Source organism: Platichthys flesus, chromosome 20 (assembly GCF_949316205.1).
Source record: "Platichthys flesus chromosome 20, fPlaFle2.1, whole genome shotgun sequence".
NCBI classification, from domain to species: Eukaryota; Metazoa; Chordata; class Actinopteri; order Pleuronectiformes; family Pleuronectidae; genus Platichthys; species Platichthys flesus.
This window is the reverse complement of record NC_084964.1, coordinates 5,781,056-5,805,987: the sequence shown is the minus strand read 5'-3', so window position 1 is coordinate 5,805,987 and position 24,932 is coordinate 5,781,056. Positions and strand designations below refer to the sequence as shown.

Below are 24,932 nucleotides of genomic sequence, written 5' to 3'. Positions count from 1 at the left end.
GTCAGCTGGTTAATGATATATACAGAGAAGTAGCAGTAGATATCTGTGCTGAGGAGAACTGGGTGTGTTGTGCTGTAATGCAACATAAAACAAACAGAATCTTGTTTAAAAAGCTGATTGGACGGATGAACTTGTACACAATTCTGAAAAACTGCAGTCATGTGGAATAGACATGTAATAGTGTTCACATTGTCTTACTGTGAATTCACCTGCTCCTCAGAAGGTCCCATTTCACAATTATAAAGTCGTTGTTCTTGGACTTTGGTGTATTTATGTGCTTTGAAGTCGGAATGTGGAAAAAACATGGACGCCGGAAACAAAATGTCTTGTCTCTATAAGAGAGAGTTTAAACAATACCTCAACACCAGTTTCAAGAATTATCATAATAACGAAGAGCAAAGAAAAAGGATCCGGTGCGACAGACATTAAAGCGCAGGAACAGTGACATCCTTTATATCACTTCTCAAAACGGATGTAATTAGGAAAGCTTTTAAATAATTCCAGTTCACCATCGTGCAGTGCAGCATTTTTGGTTATTACCTCCAAATTTATAGGAGCCTCCGTTTTCTCAGAGCTTTTTGGGAAATAACTGAGATAGGAACCCAACCTGTCACACATTCAGACATGTCGTCCATTGTTTTATAGTCTATGGTTTGTCGTTGCAAGTGACTTCTTTGACATACACACATATGTGATCTACTGTTAATATGAAGACAATGATAGCAGCTTTGAAATGGACCTAAATACTTTGGTTGTTGTTACTGTGCATAAAGATACACTGCTGCACTTGGTTAGAGGTCATAGAATCCAGATTAAAAGAAATAGAGAAAGTAAATCTGTCTTCAAAGGGGCACAAGGTTTGAAGTACTGAAGGAAAGAGCCTGTAGTTGGTTACAGCTGCACTTTCATTTTGCCTTGCATTTTGAAATATACTCGCCCATCTTCTAAGAGAAGAAACGGTTCTGCTAAGAAAGAGCAATATATGAGTGACCATGAACCTGAAATTGAAAAGGCTAATAATAAAAAAAAGTATCTGCTTTATCCTTCAGGTGAATGTTTTGAGCTCAAGCTACCAAGAAAGGCCACGTGGTGAGACATGAATGGCTGAAGTTTCCAAACACTGTTGGGCTTTGAAGTCCGCTGGAAAGAACAGGATCTAATAAATCTATCCGAGCTCGCTCAGCGTAAGCCAAATAACCAAAAAGAAATGAATGCAGTCTGTGAAAGATTTTAATATAAAGCAGGTTCACATGAGCAAGGCTTTTGTGCCGGTTCTATTAAATCAGTGTCCGAAAACCCGGTTTCCACATAAAATGTTTTTTTCACCTCTTTTTCACTCATCTGCTGGCAAACACAGAGCGCCACACATTCTTCTAATGAACTCTCCTTATTTCATTTCTCCCCCAGTATTGAGCATGTGATGCTCCAAATTTTTGATTAAAATCCACTGACCGCGTTCGGGAATTGAACAGCGACTGTGTCCGGCTACAAAAAAAAGAAAAGCGACAAAGAGGAGAGGAAAGGATTTCACAGCTTTGTGAAGAGAGGGGAGGAAAAATGTCTATGTGGACCGACTTCACTGAAAAATTTGCATGAGTCATGCTAAAACATTTCACTTCATTAGCTGTGTTTACCTCCAGGTCCCATGCAGACAGACTCAAAACAACAAGAGGAAACTTTGGCCACACACCACGTCCATACTCTGGTGGACAATAACAAATAGGTCATTGTTGAGTAGGACGATTGTTCCACCTATCCGTGGCCAAAACTAATTCTCGCTCACCAAGTATACACAATGGGAGAATGAGCAGAAAGAATCCGGACCTGGCCGTGGTATTTCTTACAGTGCTGCAGTCTGGTGCAAAGTGAAACATGTCTGAACATTTGGTCATAGTCGCACATTTCCTTTCGCCGTGAGAGGGGGAAGTAGAGCTCTGCTCTGGTGGCCTTGGTATGTCTCCAAGGCCCCCACGGTGTGTTTAGTTTGTACTCGGGTCATCCATCACACCAGCTTCTCGGCAGCGGGAGGGGACTCATCTCTCATGCCTGCTGAGACTCAATCTGGACGTTGGAAGGACTCTCCATTGTGCCTGCAGCCTCCTGCAGCCCTGCAGCTATGATCTGACTGCATTTGACGGCTCTTTGTTTATGGCGGTGGGATGTGGCTCTTGGCTAAACATCATTGTGATAAACAAATGTGCACATGTGGGGGTTAAATGTAAGCATCAGCTCTTGTTCTCAGACATCGGCAGAAAGGGATGAATACAGACACAGACTGAGAGAGACAAGAAAGACTGATGAAACCCTCCCTCCCGCTGTGCTCCTCTTTGTAGTCAATACATCCTGTTCAAGCAATGGTTCTCATGAAGGATATAAAAGATTCTCCAATGTCACTCTGACGTTTGTCTTAATGAAAAATGTAATATGAGGCGGTGCTCGTTTTTAGCAGAGGAAAGAAAGAGGAATGTGTCCTTTTTTTCATTTCTGCCATCACAAGGACCATGATTTGGACAACAGAGTGTCTGAATGAATTACTATTGATCCACACCAATCATATATGCCTCTGGAATTATATTAACTCCCTCTGTTGCTCCAGCTACAATTCCTGCAAGAAGCTGGAAGCGCTCTTGTATTTCAGCCCTCGAATTTCACATTCACAGACATGACAGACAGCGTTTGAGCAGGTTTTTGTATCAGGAAGTACTTTAGGCTTCATCCACATTACTATGTTTTAATTTGAAAATGCATCCACTCTGCTGGGGGTATGCATGTCGTACACACTACTCCGGAGTTGTAGAGATGCAAGTACTCAGAGGTTTGGTAACACTACTGGCCCTGTTTTAATTTGAAACAATGATGTTGACACTGAGGTACATGACCTGGAGGATCTACCAGAAGAAAAAACAACCGGCACTACCCTCAGCTACCTTTTCAGAGGGCTGACCCTGTTTTCTTTGCTAACAGCTGTTGTAGCAGCAGTCAATATCTGCATTTGACACTAATACTATTGGCGATTCCCGTGTCCAGTGTGGGGGGGGGGGGGGGGGGGGATTGGTGCACGCCTTCCTGTTTAAACAGACACTGTTATAGTTTGAAAACGCTGGAGTTGTGTGGCCTATTTATGGCTAGTTATGTAGCCTTAATGTCTCAGCTCGTCCAATGAACCTGGCTTTGTATTTATTGTGCAAACACGCAATACAGGCAGCCCACATTAGGTAAGAACAGTCTGTGGATGTCAAACACCTTTAGGCCCGACAGGGAACAGCTGAAGCCCTACAGCTGCTGCAAACAAGTAGCACTGCACATAGGCACGAAAACAGGGATCGTCTTATACAAATTCACTTCTACAGAACTTACATTGAGAATAATAATACACGGTGAGAGAAGCATGTCAACTTCCACACGTGTGGGAATTAGGAGATTCAAGCCGTACTGATACAAATAATGGGAGATTGTGCTGTATCATCAACAGCCCTGTCAGTGAGCGAAGGCTGGCAGACACACCGCTGCAGCTGGCTCAGGGAACATCAACATGTCATTGGTGAGGAGCAGAGGACCTCAACCAGTGACAGGTGTGTCCCTCCGCCACAGTTACTATCCAGCTCAGGTTAACCCTGTAGGACGAAGAGCGGATCTAAATGTGGCTCCTTTCCTGAGGTGACAACAATATTTACACAAACACACACACACTCATGAGCAATATGATCGCAGTACACTCCTTGTGTAGTCATGGGTGTGAGGCAGGATCTAGCACAACCTCTAAGCACAGAGACGCTTTCAGAGGGATTAGCTTCATGTACATGTGCAGACATGTTTTACTTCTCCACTGCATCGGTGTAAGACCTGGTGTTTGTCATCGCAGGATTCACGTTTTGCCCGAAAACAATGATTCCAGGCGACATTTTTCGCTAAAAGCTGCTCGAGTAAAATAGTCCACAGCACATGAAAGGCGAACCACTACCGTAAATAGAAGCCCCGCGGCTGATGGAGCGCGAAGTCGGCCAATCACAGCGGCCGCTGGGGGAGCTGCCGATGACGAGGCCGTCTCTCAGCCAATGGGAACACACTATTGGGTGTTGACCTCTGCGAGCCGCATCACCACCTCCTCCGTGTCCGTGGCGGAGGAAGCACTATAAATGCAAAGCCAGCTCGGGCTTTAAAGGGCAGAGTTGTAAAAACTCCCAGGCTGTGGGGAGTCAGCTGTTCAACCCAGAGTCGGAACCAAACCCCACAGAAGCTACACCGCCTGGAGCCGAGCAGACTTTCCCCCCCCTTTTTTTGTATCTCCTGTAGAAAGTGGCAGCAGCGGCTGAGAGTGTAAACGTTCCCCGGGGCGGACTGTGGACTGAGTGCGAGAAGGAGCGGCAGTGCATTTCCATGTAAGTTAATACTAACGTCTCCACAACGCTGTTTTTCACTGACTGAAATAACCCGAGCGTCCAGGGTCTTCGCGGATCTCGAGCTGTGAACTGTGTTGTGTTCCCCCCAGTGTTGCCACCCAGCTCATTAGAATTCTACGTAGCCTGCTGTGCATCAACACCAACTGTCAAAGCCACTTTTCCATCTCTGGGGCCGGTGTCGTCGTCGTGTGTGTGTGTGTGTCGCTGTGAGCTGATAAGCAGCTGCTCGGGCTGAACATTAACAGTATGTGGCAGCTAGATAGCTAAAATGCTACTATCACACCCTTCTTTAACCCGACGAGATAATAACACTCGCTCGCTTGTGTGTGTCTCCCTCACGCGCAGAGGAAACGGAGTCGTTGGGATTCATCGTCGCAAAAAAAAAAAATCCACTTGTGTGTGTTGTAGAAACGGGTCCGTGGCCGTGGTCAGACTTTGAATGGTGATTATGTAACAGCAGCTCTCGTCGCAGGCTCGTACGTGCCCCTCTGCCCAACTGTAGCTCGGGAATCGACTCGATACGTATTTTTCTCGCAGAGCCCTTCTCTCCCCTCCTGAGGGGTTCGATGCCTCAACATGTCCGCGGACCGGCGAGCCGATCTGAAATCCTTGTGACTATTGACACCTGCTATCGGATCCGACGCCCTCCGCAGAGGTCAACCGCGGTTGCGTTTATCTGTCACACTAGACCGCTGGGGAGCACACACTGCTGACACCGTCTGTGAGTCAGTGGCCTGTGTTTATTTATAGTTGTTGATAATGTAGTACCGCTGGGATGCAGCACTTCTGTGTGAAGGGGGGGGGGGGGGGGGGGGGAGTGGATCGTGTAAACGCTGGGCTGAGATGATGCAGATCCATTTGAGTTGCACATATATATATTTTTAATGTGGTTTTCCTTCTGTGTTTACAGGATCCTGAATCTAACCCTGTTGCAGCAAGGATATCCGCTTTGGCAGCACGTTTTTTCATCACACCCACCATCGCCACCTTGGAGGCTCTCGACGCGCTCCGAAGAAGCAACTCTGTAACGAAAAAAGAATCATCGCCCTCGCCACTGAAGCAGCTATGCAGCTTGAAATTCAAGTAGCACTCAACTTTATTATTTCCTATTTATACAACAAACTCCCTCGACGACGCGTGAATATCTTCGGCGAGGAGCTTGAGAGGCAGCTGAAGAAGAAATATGAAGGCCACTGGTATCCGGATAAGCCATTCAAAGGTTCAGGGTTCAGGTGCATCCATGTAGGGGAGAAGGTGGACCCCGTGGTGGAGCAGGCAGCCAAAGAGAGCGGCCTGGACATCGAAGACGTCCGGAATAATCTCCCTCAGGATCTTAGCGTGTGGATCGACCCATTTGAAGTCTCCTACCAGATTGGAGAGAAGGGACCGGTCAAGGTGCTATATGTGGATGATAACAATGAGAATGGGTCTGAGCTGGACAAGGAGATTAAGAACAGCTTTAATCCTGAGGCCCAGGTCTTCATGCCAATCAGCGACCCCGTGGGGGTTTCCTCAGAATCCAGCTCTCCCTCCCCTCCCTTTGGGCAGTCTGCTGCCGTGAGCCCCTCCTTCATGCCACGCTCTGCCCAACCCTTAACCTTCACCACTGCCACCTTCGCCGCCACCAAATTCGGCTCCACTAAAATGAAGAGTAGCGGCCGTGGTAATAACGGCAACAACAACAACAGCAGCAGCGGTAGCAGCAAGGTGGCCCGCACCTCCCCTATCAATAATCTGGGCCTGAATGTCAACACCCTGCTGAAGCAGAAAGCCATCTCCACCTCCATGCACTCACTGTACGGGCTTGGCCTGGGTCCGCAGCAGCAGCAACAGAAGGCTTCTGCTCTTTCTCCTAACGCAAAGGAGTTTGTGTTCCCCAGCCTCCAGGGCCAGGCCAGCCCTGGAGCCGTGTTCCCCGGGGAGGGCTCCCTGGGACTCGGCACCCTGCAGTACAACAATGCCTTTGACATGTTCGCAGCCTACGGAAGCCTCAACGACAAGTCCCTTATGGATGGCCTCAACTTCAGTCTGAGCAACATGCAGTATTCTAACCAGCAATTCCAGCCAGTCATGGCTAACTAAACTCATCATCAAGATGTTATTTATGAATGATGGTGGCTCAAAGAAAAGGAAAAACAAAGTGCACACTCAGAAACTGGACTTTCCAGGATAGTGTCTATTCAGTCAAGCGCATGTGCCCAAGGGTGTTTTTACTGTGCACCCTTGAGTTTGTTTCTACTGAAAGCTTGTTGTACAAACACATCCAAGCTTGGTTACTTCAATTCAACATGCATCATTGTTTTTCTTTTTCCTTTTTGTCAACCAAGCACAAATTTTTTTACTATGTTGAGAAAAAATACTTCTAAAAAGTAAAAAAAATAAGAAAACACAAGCTTCAAGTTTTGGCCTCTTACAGTATTTTAAAGGTGGTAAGACAAGGCAGATTTTTATGGATTGGCACTACTAAGTGGGGTTACTTGGTCTTTTTCTAATTGTATAATTTAATTTAGTACAGAGTTTGTAAGATATCAGAGTATATATTGTTTCTATGACATGGTGTTGCATTTATATCTTTTTACTACTCCAGTGATCTGTGATGGCTGCAGCAGCTTTTCCTTATTTTTTTTCTCTTTTTTTAAAGATAATTGTTAAAGAAATCCATCTTTAAAAAAAAAAATACATAAAATATTCTAAAGATTGTGTACAGAGTATTCCTTAGTGGTGGAAAGTGTAGGAATATTTGCTTTTTCTGAAAGATGAATTGTATTTTCTGTTTAAGAGGTTAAAAGATTTTTGCTATACTATGGACAAAAATGTAATCGTATGAATATTAATTTTGTACCTACATTGTGCAATACTTGATAAAAAAATACGGTATAACAAAGTATTTTGAGTCAGTGTCTTACATGTCAAGAGGGACTGAAATAGTTTATATTGTTAAGTTTGTATTAAATGCTTAAAAATGATATGCTTGTCTTTATTTTTTTTAATTTCATATTTGCACCCTGGTCTTTTTAATAAAATAAACTACAGTTGAACATGATCTGTGGACAGCACACTTTATTTATTGCTTGTTTAAACTCTATACTGACTTGTTTTTAATATTTAACCAGTAGCAGACTTTGCCACCGGGGAGTCCTCAACCTGAGCAGATAATAGTGACAGTCACATGCTGGGAGTTGCCACTCTGTCATGAGGGCACGATAGGTATTAAAAGAATGGAGAGGTGACTGTGCTAACTGTGAGGTAACATGAGGCCTGGAGCTCATGTGCTGTACACTTTCAGGTTTTCTTTTTTTAAGGCGGCGGTTAATGTCTAAGTAATCCGGGGGTGTAGCCTTGTGCCATCACAGCTGTGAGGAATGGTGGAGAGCTATTAATGATCTGTCCAGCTCATTGTACCAGAGCGAGCAGTCTCATTTTGTTATAAAGCCTCGTCCAGTCAGTCTTTGTTTATTCTAAGGTGGACCTGCTGGGGTTCACAGTGAATGTTTACAGGCTGCAGGGCATCAGTTACAGTAAAAGTGTGTGTAGTAATCGCTGAGGTGGGCTGTATCATGGGCTTTCCTGTCACGTGAAGGAAGGAGTTGAGTAAAGAACAAGCCAAACATTCACCCAGGTTTAGAGCTCCAGCCGCTTAACTCACAGAAGACATAATCACATTTGCAACTCTGTATGACTCAACGGTCCGAGGAGACAATAGCTCGTGTTTTTACTCTTAAAACATTTCCTCCTCCCCTCCTTTTGTCAGAGACTTGTTGTACACAGAGGTGTTAAGGCCGAGCAAACGTATCCTGAACGCACACAGCCTGTTTAAGTTGCTCATTACTGACTGGATTGTGTTTATTTACCAAAGTATCTAACCCAGCTCACATGTGGCAACTACCAGGATTCTGTATGTTCTGTAATGCTGTGAAAACACTGCATACATAGTAGTGTTGGTGGAAAGTGACCAAGTATATTTACTCTACTACTGTACAATTCTGAGGTACTTAGAATACTTAATGTGTTTTTTAGCCTGAAATAAGTCAGGGTCTATTGATTTACACTGTAGCTTCAGTTCTGGAACATAATTTATTGACCTGAGTACTTCTTCCTCCATAGCTTTGAAGTAAAGAGTGCGTCAGTATCTCAGAATTTTGTTTATGGCAATGAAATCCAAACCTAAGTTAAGCTTGGTGTGGCAAATAAATTCCTCCGCCGCTCGGAGGTGTATCCCATGGAGGATTAGGGTTCAGAGAGATTTTTGAGCCGGCTGCTATTCCACCCTTGTAAGCCGCAGAGGCATAAAACATTCCTGGTAGATGCTGTGTCAGTATTCAAAGAGATACCGGTCTTTGCTTCCATAACTGGTTTCTAGTCAGATAACGCACCTCTTTTTGGCTTATTGTGAACATCCAAGACTGTGCAGTGTTCATTTGGACTTGTAAAAGTGAGTGTAATGTCCGTATATTATGGTGGCCATTATATTCTAATACTGTCCACTCAGTCTCTATTTTTGGAACGGTTAACTCTGCACAGCAAAGCCCATTTTGCATTGTGTGCGGTGCTATAATTAATTGGGTTGGCCTGTACCAGCTCAAATTGTTGCTTTTCAATAGGTATTGTAGTTGTTATAGCCTTCAAACAAACCACACACACACACACACACACACACACACACACACACACACACACACACACACACACACACACACACACACACACACATACACACGCACACACACACAGTTCCACATGACCACCTCAGCTTGCTGGGATAAACAGGCCCACAGATGGTCTGGTGTCACACCAGCTGGGAGACTCCCAGGGTACGGGTGTTGCCTTGCTGTGACTCCATCTTGTCTGTTCCAGAGTGTGCTCTCCCCCTGCATCACACAGCTATTTTCCTGACACGAGCTTCACATATTACACACTGGTCCTTATCGTTCTCTATCTATCTATCTCTCACACAAACACACCCAGCAGGACATTCAAAATGTAGGACTGGTGTTTGCACCTGAGGGTGTTTCTCAGCTGACAGGAATTTTCTGTTTGAATGTTACGTGACTTCCATGCAAAGTGGAATATATAACAATGCAAAGAATAACCATAATAAACAGAATTTTTACTTGTTCAGTGACAGTTGAAGTTTAAGTAGTTTTCTTTTAATTTGGGCTAATAGGCCACTGTCATGTTCACTAAATATAAAAAACTACAGGTAGCGGCTGGTTTGCTTAGCATAGCATAAAGACCGGGAACAGAGGGGACAAGCTAGCCTAGCGCTGTCTGAAGACAGAAGCAAACCCACCTATCTACAACTACAGCTCATTCATTATCATGTTATGTGTTAATGTGTTAACATCCTCTAACCTTGTTTTTACTTTGAACATGTGTTGTTTTTATCAAGATTTTTGTACAAATTAAAATATTGAATGAATAAATAACTCAAATTTAAAGAAAGTTGGTGGTTGGTAATACAGAGTAGGGCAGTGTCACCAGTTGTACGATAATAATCGTATTTGTATGATCATTTTGACCTCTGTACGATGTTTGATCAATAATGCACGATGTACGATAATTTGATCATTTAGTAACACTTTTGTGTTTATGCATCTCTTCTAACGTGACGTCTTCCCCAGCTATGAAGGCATACACAACCAAGAGGGATATCAACTTCCGGCAAATATGAGTGTTATTTTAAATTGCATTGAGGTAATGTGGTATTCAACTGTTTCTCAGATTAAAATCTTCCCGTCCTTCCTCTGTTTTTTTCTTTTAAAGCTGAACACTAAGGAACAAATAACCACAAATGCTGATGAGATGAGATAAAGTCATGCTTTCACTTCTAAACAATTACTGAAGCAAGAACAAGTGTAATGGAAGGAATTCAACTGAATTACATGCCACACAGGCAGGCTCCTTTCACTTGTTCAAACAAACACATGTTTTAAGCCTCAATTTGAGGAGCCAAATGGCTGATGTGCTGTAAACACATAGTTAGCAAGGCAAAGAGCGAGCCAGAATTAGTCATGCTAAAGTGCAGATGGTGCATTTCTACTGTGTTTCAACACAGCAGTGTGTATCACAAGGTTTCAAACAAAGACAGATGGGTCAAAGTATTTCAGAACAATACCAGGGAGGAGGGAGATGAGCTGGGAGGGAAGTGCAGCATGTTTTGAATCGTAGTTGGTACCAGATGAGGATTTTAGATCAATGGGACAGAGGTGATTCATAGAGAATTTTTTACATTTTTCCATCCTGACTCAGGTTGTCTATAGGTGCCGGTACGTTTTGACCTTGATCAGAACTCAGGCTTCTATGTTAAGCCCGTGATCAGGGCTGTTGCCTTCATGGACGATAGGCAGTGGTGATAACACCTGTTCCTGGTTATTGAGTATGGCATGTACAGCGTGGCGATGACATTTTCGAGGCTCGTGGGCCGGGAGATACCGGCACACTGGCAGGAGGCACATCTGCAATTCACTTGTTTGAAATAGGTTAATAAAAAAGAAAAACCAAAGGGATAAAGAAGATAAATAGGATATAAGGAATCTCCATCCAGTCTGTGTTATTCACTGATAAAGCCCGAGCCGAGGCTTTAATGAACACAGGCTGTGCTGTGTTTAGCCAGGACAGAACCTCAGTCATTCGCCGCTTTCAAGTGCTGCCAAGTCATTTTAGAGGGGATCATCCATTCGACCCTATTCTTATTCCAAGCCAGACAATCATTCAACCTAAAGGCACCACATCTCAGCACTGTGGAGTCATAATCCATATTTCACTGTGGCTCTGTGAGCCTGAGAGGAATGCAAAGGGTTGAATGCATTGTTGCAGTTGCACTCTGTCTCTGTTTGTTTTGGTTCGAAGGCGCAGTTGAAGGTTACAGTATCGAAAGGGTGGTGCACACTTCAATAGGTTTAAAAATAGACCTTTCAGGGTTTCTGCGTCATCACAGGAGAATCCTCTCCTCTCATACTACCCCTCCTCCCTCCCTCCCTCCCACTCCAGCCAGCCAACCATGGCTGGCTTCACAGCAGGGGCGACCTGTATGCTAATAGAGCATGGAGCAATTCTTTCCTCTCGCACCTACATCACAACCGGGGGTGACGTCACGCCTGAAGAGGAATTAATTCCCTTTTAAAGGAACCCGGGTGGATCCTGCTCTAGAGTTATGTAATGAAAACTGGCCTCTCAAGTCAGAGGTATGACAAGAAGCTGGAAAAGCGAGCATGTCTGGTGGAGAAAAAGAGTGTGAAGACGAGACAGAGACAAAGGAGGGAGATTCAGAGATGTTTTGTCTACATCAATAGCAAACCATGTAGCCATGACAACACATTTCCTTCACCTCTTCATGCTGATAAGTGCTTACTGGGGCGGAAAGGAGTGCACCCGCTGTTGAATGAGGTAATTCAGCGAAGGAAATAAATGCTCTGGAAATGTCTTGCCTTCACAGGTGTTACTCTGTTTATTAGGATGTGGGAGGCTGAGAAAACACTTCAGCGTCCTACAGGTATTTTCTCCTTTACAGAAAATCAGTGGGAGAATGGCAGGAGTTTCCACAGTGTTATATACTGGAGATAATGGGGGGCAAGATCAACTTGATTTAAGTCCAGTGTTTCCAGTAATCTGAAAAAAGGTAGGTTATTGCGCCAGGAAACGACAAGACGTCCTGATGTTTGAGTATCAGGCTTCAACCCAACCGGACAATTGTACACGTTTAAAAAACAAGGATTAAACAAATGTTCATCTCCAAATGCAGCTCTGTTGCTAGGTGACAGCAATAAGTGTGGGACAAGCTGGAGACAATCACCAAGGTCCTCTATAGACCAGACCGTTATATTCAGATTCAGCCGTCACGGTCTACATGGCCCTTTAAGAAGCCTCTTTGCGGGCTGCGTAGACTGCTTTCTCTGAAGGAGGCGGCCACTGAATTGGGACACAGCTAATGTTTTCTTTAAAAAGTATTTAAGCAGCTACGCGTTTGGTGTTGTTTGTGGAAGGAATGTTAATGATGATTTTCCATAATAATATGACTCTCCAATGCTGTAAGTACCAGAAGCAAGGCCGAATTTTTTGGGATCTTTTATGTATTCAGTAATTTGAGTAAACCAAGCCTTTAATCATTTTAGAGTCAACCTCTGTGATATTCTGGATGGTTTCTTTTCCTCACAGAGTCCTACTTGTGATGAGGCACATTGGTGAGATTACTGTGGCCACGCCTCTCATGAGGCCTTTCATGGTGGTGTGTTTAAGGACAACCGAGCATGATGGAGATGGGTTTGTTGTAATACATCTTTCTCTCACCCTGCACCGGTATCTCTCCATTTCCAACTCATCCAAACCTCATCATTCTCTCCAGGGCCTGGGAAGTTTCCTGTGTATTTGATGTGCCCCGTCTGTGTAATTTAATCTCAGTGATTCCCTGCAGCTCTCTCCGACCATAAACCTCTGCTCTAATAATAGGAAGCCCAGGCACAGTCTCCTCTCTAATCTCTGTGTGTGGGTGTTTGTGTGTAACTGCTCTTGCCTCTGCACCATAGAGATAAGGTTGCATTTGTTTTGGCCACTCCGACACCAGGCTAACTTTCTCTCACAAATTGCGATAGTGATACAGAACCAGGGACAAGGGGGAGAGGGAGGCTGGGGGGGATTGATTTGAGAAAGATCAGACCCTTGCAATTTTGCTGTGCTGCTATGCAGACCTCCTTATTGTGCATCCTATCAGGTCACTGATAAGGCACAAATACATGGTATCAGTGCAGCATTAAGAGACAAGACAGGAATTTCACAGAGTTAAAAAGTGGCTCTGTTGGCTTTTAAGCTCTGTCATACCTGTCTGCAGCAGTCTACTTCTTACCTCCAAATGAGATTTCCTCCCGCTCTCGAACTAAAGTTGTGACAGCGGGTTTTTGCGCTGTTACCACCGCAGTTAGCATGGTGGCTAGCAGGCTAGTGCCGTTATGACAGGGCGTTATAACCTTATGTGACCGTACACACATGCCGTGAGTGCTCTAAACAGCCACTGTCAGCCGGACAACTACGCTGGCTTAACACACTTGTCACATTAATCGTAGAATCGTAGTTTAGGTAATGTGATATAGGGAATGAAAAAGGAAGTTTGAGGTCCGGAATTGTGAGATTCCGGAAAATGACGGTGGCGGAATTTATATAGTTAGCGGACCATCACAGCCAAGGGCTATCCCTAGACTAGCAGACATGCCAACGGAAGTGCAAGAAGAGCTCTCCATGAGGTGCTCGGAGAGGGGGTTCCACGGCGGCAAAGTCGTTCCCATGTGTCCGTGTCCGTCAAAACGGAGTAGCATATATCGGCCTTTAGGGTCTATCGCGCTGCCAAGTATTTCCTCTTCGCTACTTCCCAACACTGAATGTCACACAGTTCAGTGAAACAGTTTTTCTTCAGATCCATGTTTCAACAACGTTTCTTTATCACAATCTAAAGTCCACAGGTGTAAACCTGTGACCCCGCCCCCTGTACTCACCTGTCCGGTAGTAACTGGTTAATTACAGACAATGATGTTGTTCACAAACAGATGAGTTTGAATCCAACTTTATTGATTCTGATTTATTTTCACACTTACATTCATTCACAACATCTGTAGTATATCAGAAAATATATCAATCAATAATAAAATCAATAAAGAAATAAACAGCATAATCAGATTGAAAATGATAGAATCAATGAATGAGGTGAGAATACAACTGTTTGCTGTCCTGGCTCCTGAACGGTGGAACAAGCTCGACATGGACATCATCTCTTCTGACTTTACCTTGAAAAAAAGTTTAAACTAACAACTTAGTAGCACTTAAATGTCACTTACCTTTTTCACTTTGTAGTTTTTAGTTTTTTTAAAGAAATAGTTATTTCTTGATTCTTGTTGTTCTGGGTTTGTTCCTCATGGTAAAACGATATTGATGACATATTTGATATTATATAAATTATCAAATATGCTGCCCATACATTACAGCAGGGGTGTCAAACATACGGCCCGCCAGGGGGTCCAGCTTGGCCCGCCGGATGCAAGGCATGCTCTAAATCAGGGGTGTCTAAGTCATTTTAGTTACGGGGCCGCATACTGCCCACTTTGATCTCAAGTGGGCCAGGCCACGCCCCTCCGCCCTGGACGACGTCGCGTCGCTCCGGGTGGGGCGGCGTGGCGGCGGCGGATACCAGCATGAAACCAACATAACAGGGATCCAACCCGTCTTGGAACACAGACCTAGGAGTCTGAATCAAGCATTGAAAGCGAAAGGGTTAGGGCCCGTGTCCGCCGGCTGAGGTGGGATATAAGCCCCCCCGGGCTTCGTGCACACCACTGCGTACCCCTGAACCACTTCGCGTACCCCGTACCCCAGTTTGGGAAACGAAGTTTCTCTGGCAGGGGTCACCAACCTTTTGGAAACTGAGAGCTACTTCAAAGATACTGAGTAGTACGAAGGGCTACTTGTTTGATACAAACTTCCTGAATAACAAAGTTGCAAAGATCACCTTTTAATAATAATAATAATATATGTGAAGAGATCACGTTAATGTTAATTATTACTCACAATAATTATTAACAATGATTTCCACAATAATGATGGTAGGAAACAGATATATTAAAACATGCAACATTTATTTCTGTTAATCTTTTGCAAATTTGCTTGAATTCAACTTAATTGAAGTACTTTTGGTGACACACTCACACACTGTTTCCGTTCCTAGTTTTTCATGCTGGTCTGAAAAAATGTAAGACCAGCATGAAGTTTGTTAAAAACTTAAGTAGTTTTGAACAAACTTCCTGAACAACTTTGTTATTCAGGAAGTTTGTATCAAACAAGTAGCCCTTCGTACTACTCAGTATCTTTGAAGTAGCTCTCAGTTTCCAAAAGGTTGGTGACCCCTGCCATAGAACATTGTTTCCCAAACTGGGGTACGGGGTACCGCGAAGTGGTTCAGGGGGTACGCAGTGGTGTGCACGAAGGCCACGGGCCCTCACCTTTCACTTTCAATGCTTGCGTCAGACTCCTAGGTCTGTGTTCCAAGACGGGGTTGGACCCCCGTTATGTTGGTTTCATGCTGGCATCCGCCGCCACCACGCCCCCCCCCCCCACCCCCCACCCTGAGCGATGCGACGTCGTCCAGGGCGCAGGGGCGCGGCCTGGCCCACTTGAGATCAAAGTGGGCAGCATGCGGCCCCGTAACTAAAATGAGTTTGACACCCCTGCACTACAGCCACACAAGCAGTAATGAAGATAAAAAGAGAGGGGGGGGGGGGGGGGGGGGACGACTACGTATTCTCCACATAGGCTTGAGTGGAGAATACGTAATTTACCATTGACACCCGACATTAACAGAGCAAACAGCGGAGAAGTTCTTCAACATGGATGACATTAAATTAATATGGGTGATATTATTTGCGTTGCGCGGCGCCTCAGCTCAGTTTGTGTGAAAAGGGACAGAGACGAGCACACAAAAGATTTATTTATTTACCTTGAGATCCGAGGCTGATCCATGAAACCACGAGCAGTCCGACACAAAAGATCAGAAGAAGAAAAAGAACATCTGTGAGACAAAACTCCAGAAACAGCATCCTGTCGACTTCAGGGAACGCACACGATCAGTAAATCAGCAGCTTGTTGAAAGTGTTCCCCTCCTGAAGACCTCAGTTTCCTGTATGATTTATAATCTGAGGTCCAAGGATTTGATCTGACCTGTGAACAGTGGTATTGAGCTGAACCGTAGAGATAAGGCTGCATTTGTTTTAGCCACGACACCAGGCTAACTTTTTCAAAAAAATTGCAAAAGTGAAAAAAACAGGGACTGGGGGAGAGTTCGGTGGCCCTGAGAGCTCAATGAAAAGCAACTTAAGAAAACACTTGCAAGTTTTTTTTGTTTTTTTAAAACATATATTTATTGGTTTTATCCATTTTCATCAATATATTATTCAAGAACCTTCCCCAACCTGAATATATGGCAGTATAAGATGACCTTAAGTAATACAAAGTGGGCAGGGTCGGAGCCCGGGGCAGTGCGCTCGCTACACACACACTCGCCCGCTCCTGGTATTTCATGATGGCCTGATACGATGATGATGATGATGATTACGTGAACGTAACGAGTTCATCGTTACGTTCACGTTACTAATAAGAAAACTGATTCGTTAAGTTCAGCGTTTGCGAAACAAATGTACAACACTGTACTGTACAGCTAATGGAGAGGGGCTGAGGGCCGCATTCGGCTCCAGAGCCGCGGGTGGCCAACCCCTATGTGGAACCGAATTTGTATGATGTAATGGACGTTTTTGTGTCTCTTGTGGCAACAGGGAAATTGATGAAAAAGTCATCTTACTTTGCTTGCGTTTTGTCAACTTGCATGTGTTTTCTTAAGTTGCTGTTCGTTGAGCTCTCAGAGCCACCATAGTGAGAGGGAGGCTGGGGGTGATTGATATGAGAAAGACCAGACCCTTGCAATTTTGCTGTGTTGCTATGCAGACCCTTCTATTGTGCATCCTATCAGGTGACTGATAAGGCACAAATACATGGTATCAGTGCAGCATTAAGACACAAGACAGGAATTTCACAGAGTTAAGAAGGGGCTCTGTTGGCTTTCAAAGCTCTGTCATATCTGTCTGCAGCAGTCTACCCCTTACATCAGCTGAAGCCTATTTAGGAAAATTCAAACATCTTCCAAATGAGATTTCCTCCTGCTCTAGATTTAGTTATTTCATGGAATAGGGAGAATCGTATGTAGAAAAACACATGATCTAGAATTCCGAGTCTTTGTTGTTGTGTCTGTCCCATCTTATTTCTTCTTTTATATCACTGCTGATAAATAAACATAATTCATTATGAGCTTCAAGCCAGAAATCATCCTCAGCACTAAACCCTGAACAGAGATTGTCTGTCTGTCAAGCTTTGGATTCAACCACAGGCTTGTATTGGCCTGTAAGCGATATTATCACAAGGGCATGGGAAGGGTCACATTGCCTTTTCCAAAATGAATAACACTGCATTTGTCTGCTGTAATATAAACTGAAAAGGGTCACATCCAAGACCTTAACAGTATCTCATTAACAATTTGTTTTTGTGGAGTTACATGTTACATTATTGATACTGTGAGATTGACAGCCAATGGGTTCAGGTCGCAGGTGTAGATGGCCATACCGTGCTCTTGAGCTCTCAGTCAGACCCACCCTACGCTTCTCCAAATTTGATTACCTCTGTTTTCAATAAACCAAGATGGCTCTAGAAAAAAATGCCAAACTCAAGGCTTCAAATTAGCAGTTCACAAACTAAGAGGTGAAGTCATAGTGGGTTCCACCTATGGATCATTAAGTGGTGACAATGGCTCACTCTCAGAATTATTTACTGTAAATAGCCATCAGTCTGACTCTATTGAAAGGTTTGCGAGGATATAGATTCACTAGCCAGCTACAGCTGAAACAATCTGCTTTCTGGCTCTTGTCATTTCAGAAGAAAAGAGTATTTGTATTGTGAACAATGTATGTGCTTTACAGCTTAAAAACAGCAACTGATTTACAAGTCCTAGGCTTTCAGAACACCTCCTGTATTTCTCAGGGTGAGTTGCATTAATGCATGACAGTGGGTGTGTTCGACACCTGGTGTTGGTGCAAATTGTCATAACAACAACAATCACAATTTCATGCTCGGGACACACAACAAAACTAAAGCTTACTAAACATGACACAGCTATCAATGCCATGTGAAAGAGAAGTACATGGGAAACTTAATCTGGGAACCAGATAAACACACACAATGGGGTATATAGCCAGCACCTCTCCCTCTACTTTCACATTAACATTAGGACATTTGAACATGATTTGACTGGTGTTTTCATTGCAGCATGAAAAGTTGACCTCTTTTCAACATGATGCAAAGGAACCACAATGCAGTTTGGCAACACATTACGTCACCCCCATTCCAGGTGAATCAGCATACAGCGTTTCGGTCGATGGGTCCATCGCATATGTGTGAGTCCAGTGTTAGAAAAAATCCAGTACTATTCCTCTGCCTTTGATTACTCACTCACTCACTCACTCATCGTCATCCGCTTATCCGGGGTCGGGTCGCGGGGGGAGCAGCTCAAGGAGGGGGCCCTAGACTTCCCTTTCCTGGGCCACATTGACCAGCTCTGACGGGGGGATCCCGAGGCGTTCCCAGGCCAGTGTTGAGATATAATCTCTCCACCTAGTCCTGGGTCTTCCCCGAGGTCTCCTCCCCACTGGACGTGCCTGAAAAACCTCCCAAGGGAGGCGCCCAGTGGGCATCCTTACCAGATGCCCGAACCACCTCAGCTGACTCCTTTCTAAGTAAAGGAGCAGCGGCTCTAATCCGAGTTCCTCACGGATGACTGAGCTTCTCACCCTATCCCTAAGGGAGACGCCAGCCACCCTTCTGAGAAAACTCATCTCGGCCACTTGTACCCGCGATCTCGTCCTTTCGGTCATCACCCAGCCCTCATGACCATAGGTGAGGATAGGAACGAAGATCGACCGGTAGATCGAGAGCTTTGCCTTGCGGCTCAGCTCTCTTTTCGTTACAACGGTGGTGTAAAGCGAACGCAATACCGCCCCCGCTGCTCCGATTCTCCGGCCAATCTCACGCTCCATAGTACCGTCACTCGCGAACAAGACCCCGAGGTACTTGAACTCCTTCACTTGGGCTAAGGACTCATTTCCTACCCGGAGTAAGCAATCCATTGGTTTCCTGCTAAGAGTCATGGCCTCAGATTTAGCGGTGCTGATCCTCATCCCAGCCGCTTCACACTCGGCCGCCAGCCGATCCAGTGAGTGCTGAAGGTCACAAGCCGATGATCCAATGAGGACCACATCATCCGCAAAAAGCAGTGACGAGATCCTCAGACCACCGAACTGCAACCCCTCCCCACCACGACTACGCCTCGATATCCTGTCCATGTATATCACAAACAGGATTGGTGACAAGGCGCAGCCCTGGCGGAGACCAGCACCCACTGAGAGCGAAACTGACTGGCTGCCGAGGACCCGAACACAGCTCTCGCTTTGGGAGTACAGAGATTGGATGGCCCTGAGGAGAGACCCCCTTACCCCATACTCCCGCAGCACCTCCCACAGTTTCTCCCGGGGGACCCGGTCATACGCCTTCTCCAGATCCACAAAACACAAGTGGACCGGATGGGCATACTCCCAGGCCCCCTCCAGGATCCTTGCGAGAGTGAAGAGCTGGTCCGTAGTTCCACGTCCGGGGCGAAAACCGCATTGTTCCTCTTCAATCTGAGGTTCGACGATCGGCCGAACCCTCCTTTCCAGCACCTTGGAGTAGACTTTACCAGGGAGGCTGAGAAGTGTGATACCCCGGTAATTGGTACACACTCTCTGGTCCCCCTTTTTGAACAGGGGAACCACCACCCCAGTTTGCCACTCCTTTGGCACTGTACCCGACTCCCACGCGATGTTGAATAGGCGTGTCAACCATGACAGCCCCTCAACACCCAGAGCCTTTAGCATTTCTGGCTGGATCTCATCAATCCCTTGGGCTTTGCCACTGCGGAGATGTTTGACTACCTCAGTGACCTCCACCAGGGAAATTGACGACGAAACACCATCAACCTCGAGCTCTGCCTCCAACATAGAGGGCGTGTTATTCGGATTCAGGAGTTCCTCAAAGTGCTCCTTCCAACGTCCGACGACCTCCTCAGTTGAGGTCAACAGAGTCCCATCCTTACTGTACACAGCTTGGATGGTTCCCCGTTTCCCCCTCCTGAGGTGCCGGATAGTCTTCCAGAAACACTTTGGTGCCGACCGAAAGTCCTTCTCCATGGCCTCTCCGGACTTCTCCCACACCCGCTGCTTAGCCTCCGACACGGCAGCAGCTGCAGCCCTTCGGGCCTGTCGGTACCCTGCAACGAGTCCGGAGTCCTCCAGGATATCATATCCCGGAAGGCCTCCTTGTTCAATCGGACGGCTTCCCTGACCACCGGTGTCCACCACGGTGTCCGAGGGTTACCGCCCCTTGAGGAGCCTAAGACCCTGAGGCCACAGCTAGCCACCGCAGCTTCAGCAATGGAGGCTTTGAACACCGCCCACTCTGGCTCAATGCCCCCAACCTCCACAGGAATGCCAGAAAAACTCCGCCGGAGGTGTGAGTTGAAGATACCTAGGACGGGAGCCTCCTCCAGACGTTCCCAGTTCACCCGCACTACTCGTTTGGGCTTACCAGGTCTATCCGGAAATTTCCCCCATTCCCTGATCCAACTCACAACCAGATGGTGGTCGGTTGACAGTTCCGCCCCTCTCTTTACCCGAGTGTCCAAAACATGCGGCCTCAGATCAGATGACACAATCACAAAATCGATCATTGATCTTCGGCCTAGGGTACTCTGGTACCAGGTACACTTATGAGCACCCTTATGTTCGAACATGGTGTTTGTTATGGATAGTCCATGACTAGCACAGAAGTCCAATAACAAACGACCGCTCGGGTTTAGATCAGGGAGGCCGTTCCTCCCCACCACGCCTCTCCAGGTGTCTCCATCGTTGCCCACGTGGGCGTTAAAGTCACCCAGCAGAACTACGGAGTCCCCTACTGGAGCCCCATACAGGACTCCATTCAGGGTCTCCAAGAAGGCCGAGTACTCTGAGCTGCTGTTTGGTGCATACACACAAACAACAGTCAGAGTTTTCCCCCCTACAACCCTTAGGTGCAGGGAGGCGACCCTCTCGTCTACCGGGGTAAACTCCAACACCGGGGCGCTCAGCCGGGGATATATGAGTATCCCCACACCCGCCCGGCGCCTCACGCCCTCGGCAACTCCGGAGAAGAATAGAGTCCAACCCTTATCCAGGAGTAAGGTACCAGAGCTGAGACTGTGCGTGGAGGTAAGCCCCACCAGATCTAACTGATAGCGCTCCACCTCCCTCACAAGCTCTGGTTCCTTTCCCCACAGCGAGGTGACGTTCCACGTCCCCAGAGCCAGCTTCTGCCGCCCGGGTCTGGTCCGTCGAGACCCCTGACCTTCGCTGCCACCCATGTGGCTGCGCACCCGACCCCAACGGGTCTTCCCACAGGTGGTGGGCCCATGGGATGAAGAGAGGGGGATGCCACGTAGTTTGTTCGGGCTATGCCCGACCGGGCTCCGTGGCAAACCCGGCCACCAGGCGCTCGCCATCGAGCCCTCCGTCTGGGCCTAGCTCCAGACGGGGGCCCCGGGCTTCCTCCGGGCCGGGTCACATCTCCTCTTTTTCCGTTATTCATTGAGGTTTTTTGAACCATTCTTAGTCCGGCCCCTCACCTGAGACCACTCTGCCATGAGAGACCCTACCAGGAGCACAAGGCTCCAGACAACACAGCCCTCAGGTTCATAGGGACACGCAAACCTCTCCACCACGATAAGGTGACGGTTCCAGGATAGGATTATCCTGCCCCTCTTAATTATTTAAAAGGATGATTGACTGAGGAGTGATTAGATCGACAAAAATATGTAAAAGCAACTCGCTTCTGAACACCATCCATGTTTGTTCTCAGAAAAGAGCGGGAGAGGTTGTTTGTATTCTGATTGCAGAGGCAGTAAATGATAAATGTGAAAATGCTCTTTGTTTGTCTATGTTTTGGCCTCATCACGTCATCGCCATGTTTCATTTATGGTCCACATCAGAAAAGAAGTCTGCTCCTGATGTCGTATTTCTCTCAGAAAAAGAAATGGAGTCGAGGAGTCAGCGCTGCACTTTCACCAGCCTCCTCCCACCGTTTAAATATTTCACTAGCTTCGAGAGTAAATGGCATTCTGATGCCCTACACGATATTCAGCAAAAGGTCAAGGTGGATTGCAAAGACTCACATCTGTGCTGTTTTTAGGGCACCTCAAGAGCATGTGCTGCTGGGAAATCTGTCGGCTGGAGTAACATCAGCCTCAGATCGTTGCTCTGTAGGTCGATACCGCTCTCAATCCACTACTCCAACTCCAAGCCGTTCAGCAATATTGACCCATTTGATATCTACTTTGACTGTTGGCCCTGAGAATGAAGAAAAAATCATGCAATTTAGCTTTGAAACTTGTCATATGATTTCACATATTTAACATTGTTGTCACATTCAATACATCATCATATAATTTGTGGTTGATGCTGAGAGTTGACTGTGCATGAGCTTCAAAAGTCCTGAAAATGTGTTCCAGTGTAACATTAGTATCTCAGGAGCACAGTCCTATAGAAATTGAGATTCAAAGAATGTACCCTCCACCTTATCCTTTGTTGGTTCCACAATATCCTGAATTCCTTGTCTCTATAACTGCATGGCTTACAATTACTGATTCGCTACATTTTGTGCTCCTGCATTCTTCTGATACCTGAAAGGAGATAGTTTGACACACTCAAAGGAGGATGACACACATCCAGGGCCGACTCTCCTCCTCCCACATGGTTTGGATTAGAACCTTTCAGCATCAACACAATCCCTGACTGCTGCTGGCAACCATAAGGGACGTTATTATGCCTGAGTAAGATAGGACAGCAAAAATGCCACTCGATGGGAAAACCTCTGTGCAGTGTAATTATATGATAATTGAATTCAATCTAATTCAAAATAACACAAAATGACATTGCCTCAGGTGCAATCATAAAAACTCAAACAGTCATTACATTATCAGCTGTCAGTCAATACTACCATCATGGAAAACCTACCACCAACAAAGTTAACACATCTCAGCATTATATATTTAGTAAACAGGGTTAAAAAACAGTGCTTATGTGAGTGGTTAGTAAAGAACAAAAAATCAATGTTGTGGTTGAGGAAACCAAAACAATGAGCTTAAAGGCATAAAGACACTATAAAGCTCTGTGGAGCCGAGGGGAGTCATATGCCAAATCTCTGTGGTTTGTCACTACAAGAACCCAGACAAGTAGTCATGTGGTCTGATATCGGTCATAGCAGCATTAAGGTGAAACAAGTCACAATAATGTCCACCACCTTTACAAAAAAAACATTTGATCCAAACACAATTTCATTCAGTCCTAATTTCCTCCGCCAAGGAGATTAGGCATATTTAGTGACTCATATCTATTTGATGTGGCTTAATTGAATTTGAGTGATAATCTAGTTTGACAAAATACTATTCGTCCATCATGTTTACGTCACAATATAATTTAACCCAGTTTGCCCAACCTCCCAAGCACCCATGGACATTTTAGTCATATCATCTTTGTTGTACTTTGACTAAATTCCTCATTGGTTTCTTCTATAGATATGGTCGAATTTGTTTCATTCCTGGATTTGAAGCGCTTGTGTGCTACACTGTGATCCTTTACAGGAGGTTCAAAGTGGCTGTCTGTCCATGTCTGTCCCACTGTGTTAGATTTGATCATATTGATATGGAAAGATTACCATATATGACTTGGTAGGTATACAAATATAATTACCAGCAGAAATTTGGCCAAACCTATGAAAATAAGACTATCTGCCTTGCATGTACAGATGAGCTTGAGGCCAAATGAATAGAGGCTGGGGATACAACTGTTTTGCTGATGGGTTTCATCACAGTGAGTGTGTCGTAACTATTAACTAGAAGAAACAAGCCTGCTTATACCCATGCCAGTTGTTTACTTCTGTAAAAAGGCCAGTTCTGTGCTCTGAGCATATGCATGCGATCCATCTTTAACAAGCGTAAGTGATACTTTGAAATTGCATAACCTCTTTAACTCAACTTTCACGCAGCAACAGAATTTCAAAAATAGCTCGCATTAGACATGCAGCCGAGCTGTGAGCAGAGTAGCGCTGTAAAATTCACTTTATTCTGTGTGAAAGTGTGTGTGTGTGTGTGTGTGTGTGTGTGTGTGTATGTTTGAGCCAAACAGTTTCTCGGCATTAGGATTCTCATTACAGGATCAGCTCTTTCATCCTTGGGTTCAAAGCGTTGCCCTAGCCGGCGGCAGTGGGCGAATACATATATGCTACCATCTGATGGAGGGAGAGGATGTGGAGGAGATCAGAGGAGAACAGAGGGACAAGGCAGAGTGGAAGGAGAGATGAGGGACGAATGAGAGGTGAGGAGCAGGTGGGAAAGCCTGTGGAGGATGGTGAGAGAGGAAGTAGAACTGGGAGAAAAGGTAGAACATTGGGTGAGGGCTAGGTTTTACATGCTGCATTATGCCTACGCTCCCTCGCAAAATTCTAAATCGTCAGCCGGTCAAGAACCAGACACCAACGGAGAGGCATTTGAAAAATAACACAGCATGACTCTAATTCACTTGTTGGTGTAACAGTGTTTGCTCCGTGCTCTCAGGCAGCTGTGCCTCTCCCTCACCAGTGGGCTTTTCATCAGCAGCTCGGTGCGATCATGTTGCATATCAAGTGTTTTTGTCAAATTTTTGTTATTTCCTCTCGTCCTCCCATGTGCCGGACCTTTCAGTGATGATTTCTCTTATAGCCTAATCACCTCCTGCTATAGCCAATCAATAGAGTTATTTTCTGCTGGCCTGGCTATCAGCGGGGGAAATGAGCAGCTACGCGCACGGCTGTTGACACCTGGCCGTCTGTGTCGATGGGATCTGAGCTCTC

At 45.6% G+C, this 24,932-nt stretch overlaps 1 protein-coding gene across 1 annotated transcript; it reads left to right on the top strand.

The window, feature by feature from the left end:
• The first annotated feature begins 4,152 nt into the window (after window positions 1-4,152).
• On the top strand, window positions 4,153-7,443 carry tob1b (transducer of ERBB2, 1b). Its single transcript, XM_062414066.1, has 2 exons — window positions 4,153-4,379; window positions 5,311-7,443. Exon 2 carries the CDS (start codon window positions 5,466-5,468, stop codon window positions 6,480-6,482), a length of 1,017 nt encoding a protein of 338 aa, XP_062270050.1. The 5' UTR covers window positions 4,153-4,379; window positions 5,311-5,465; the 3' UTR covers window positions 6,483-7,443.
• The last annotated feature ends 17,489 nt before the right edge of the window (window positions 7,444-24,932 follow it).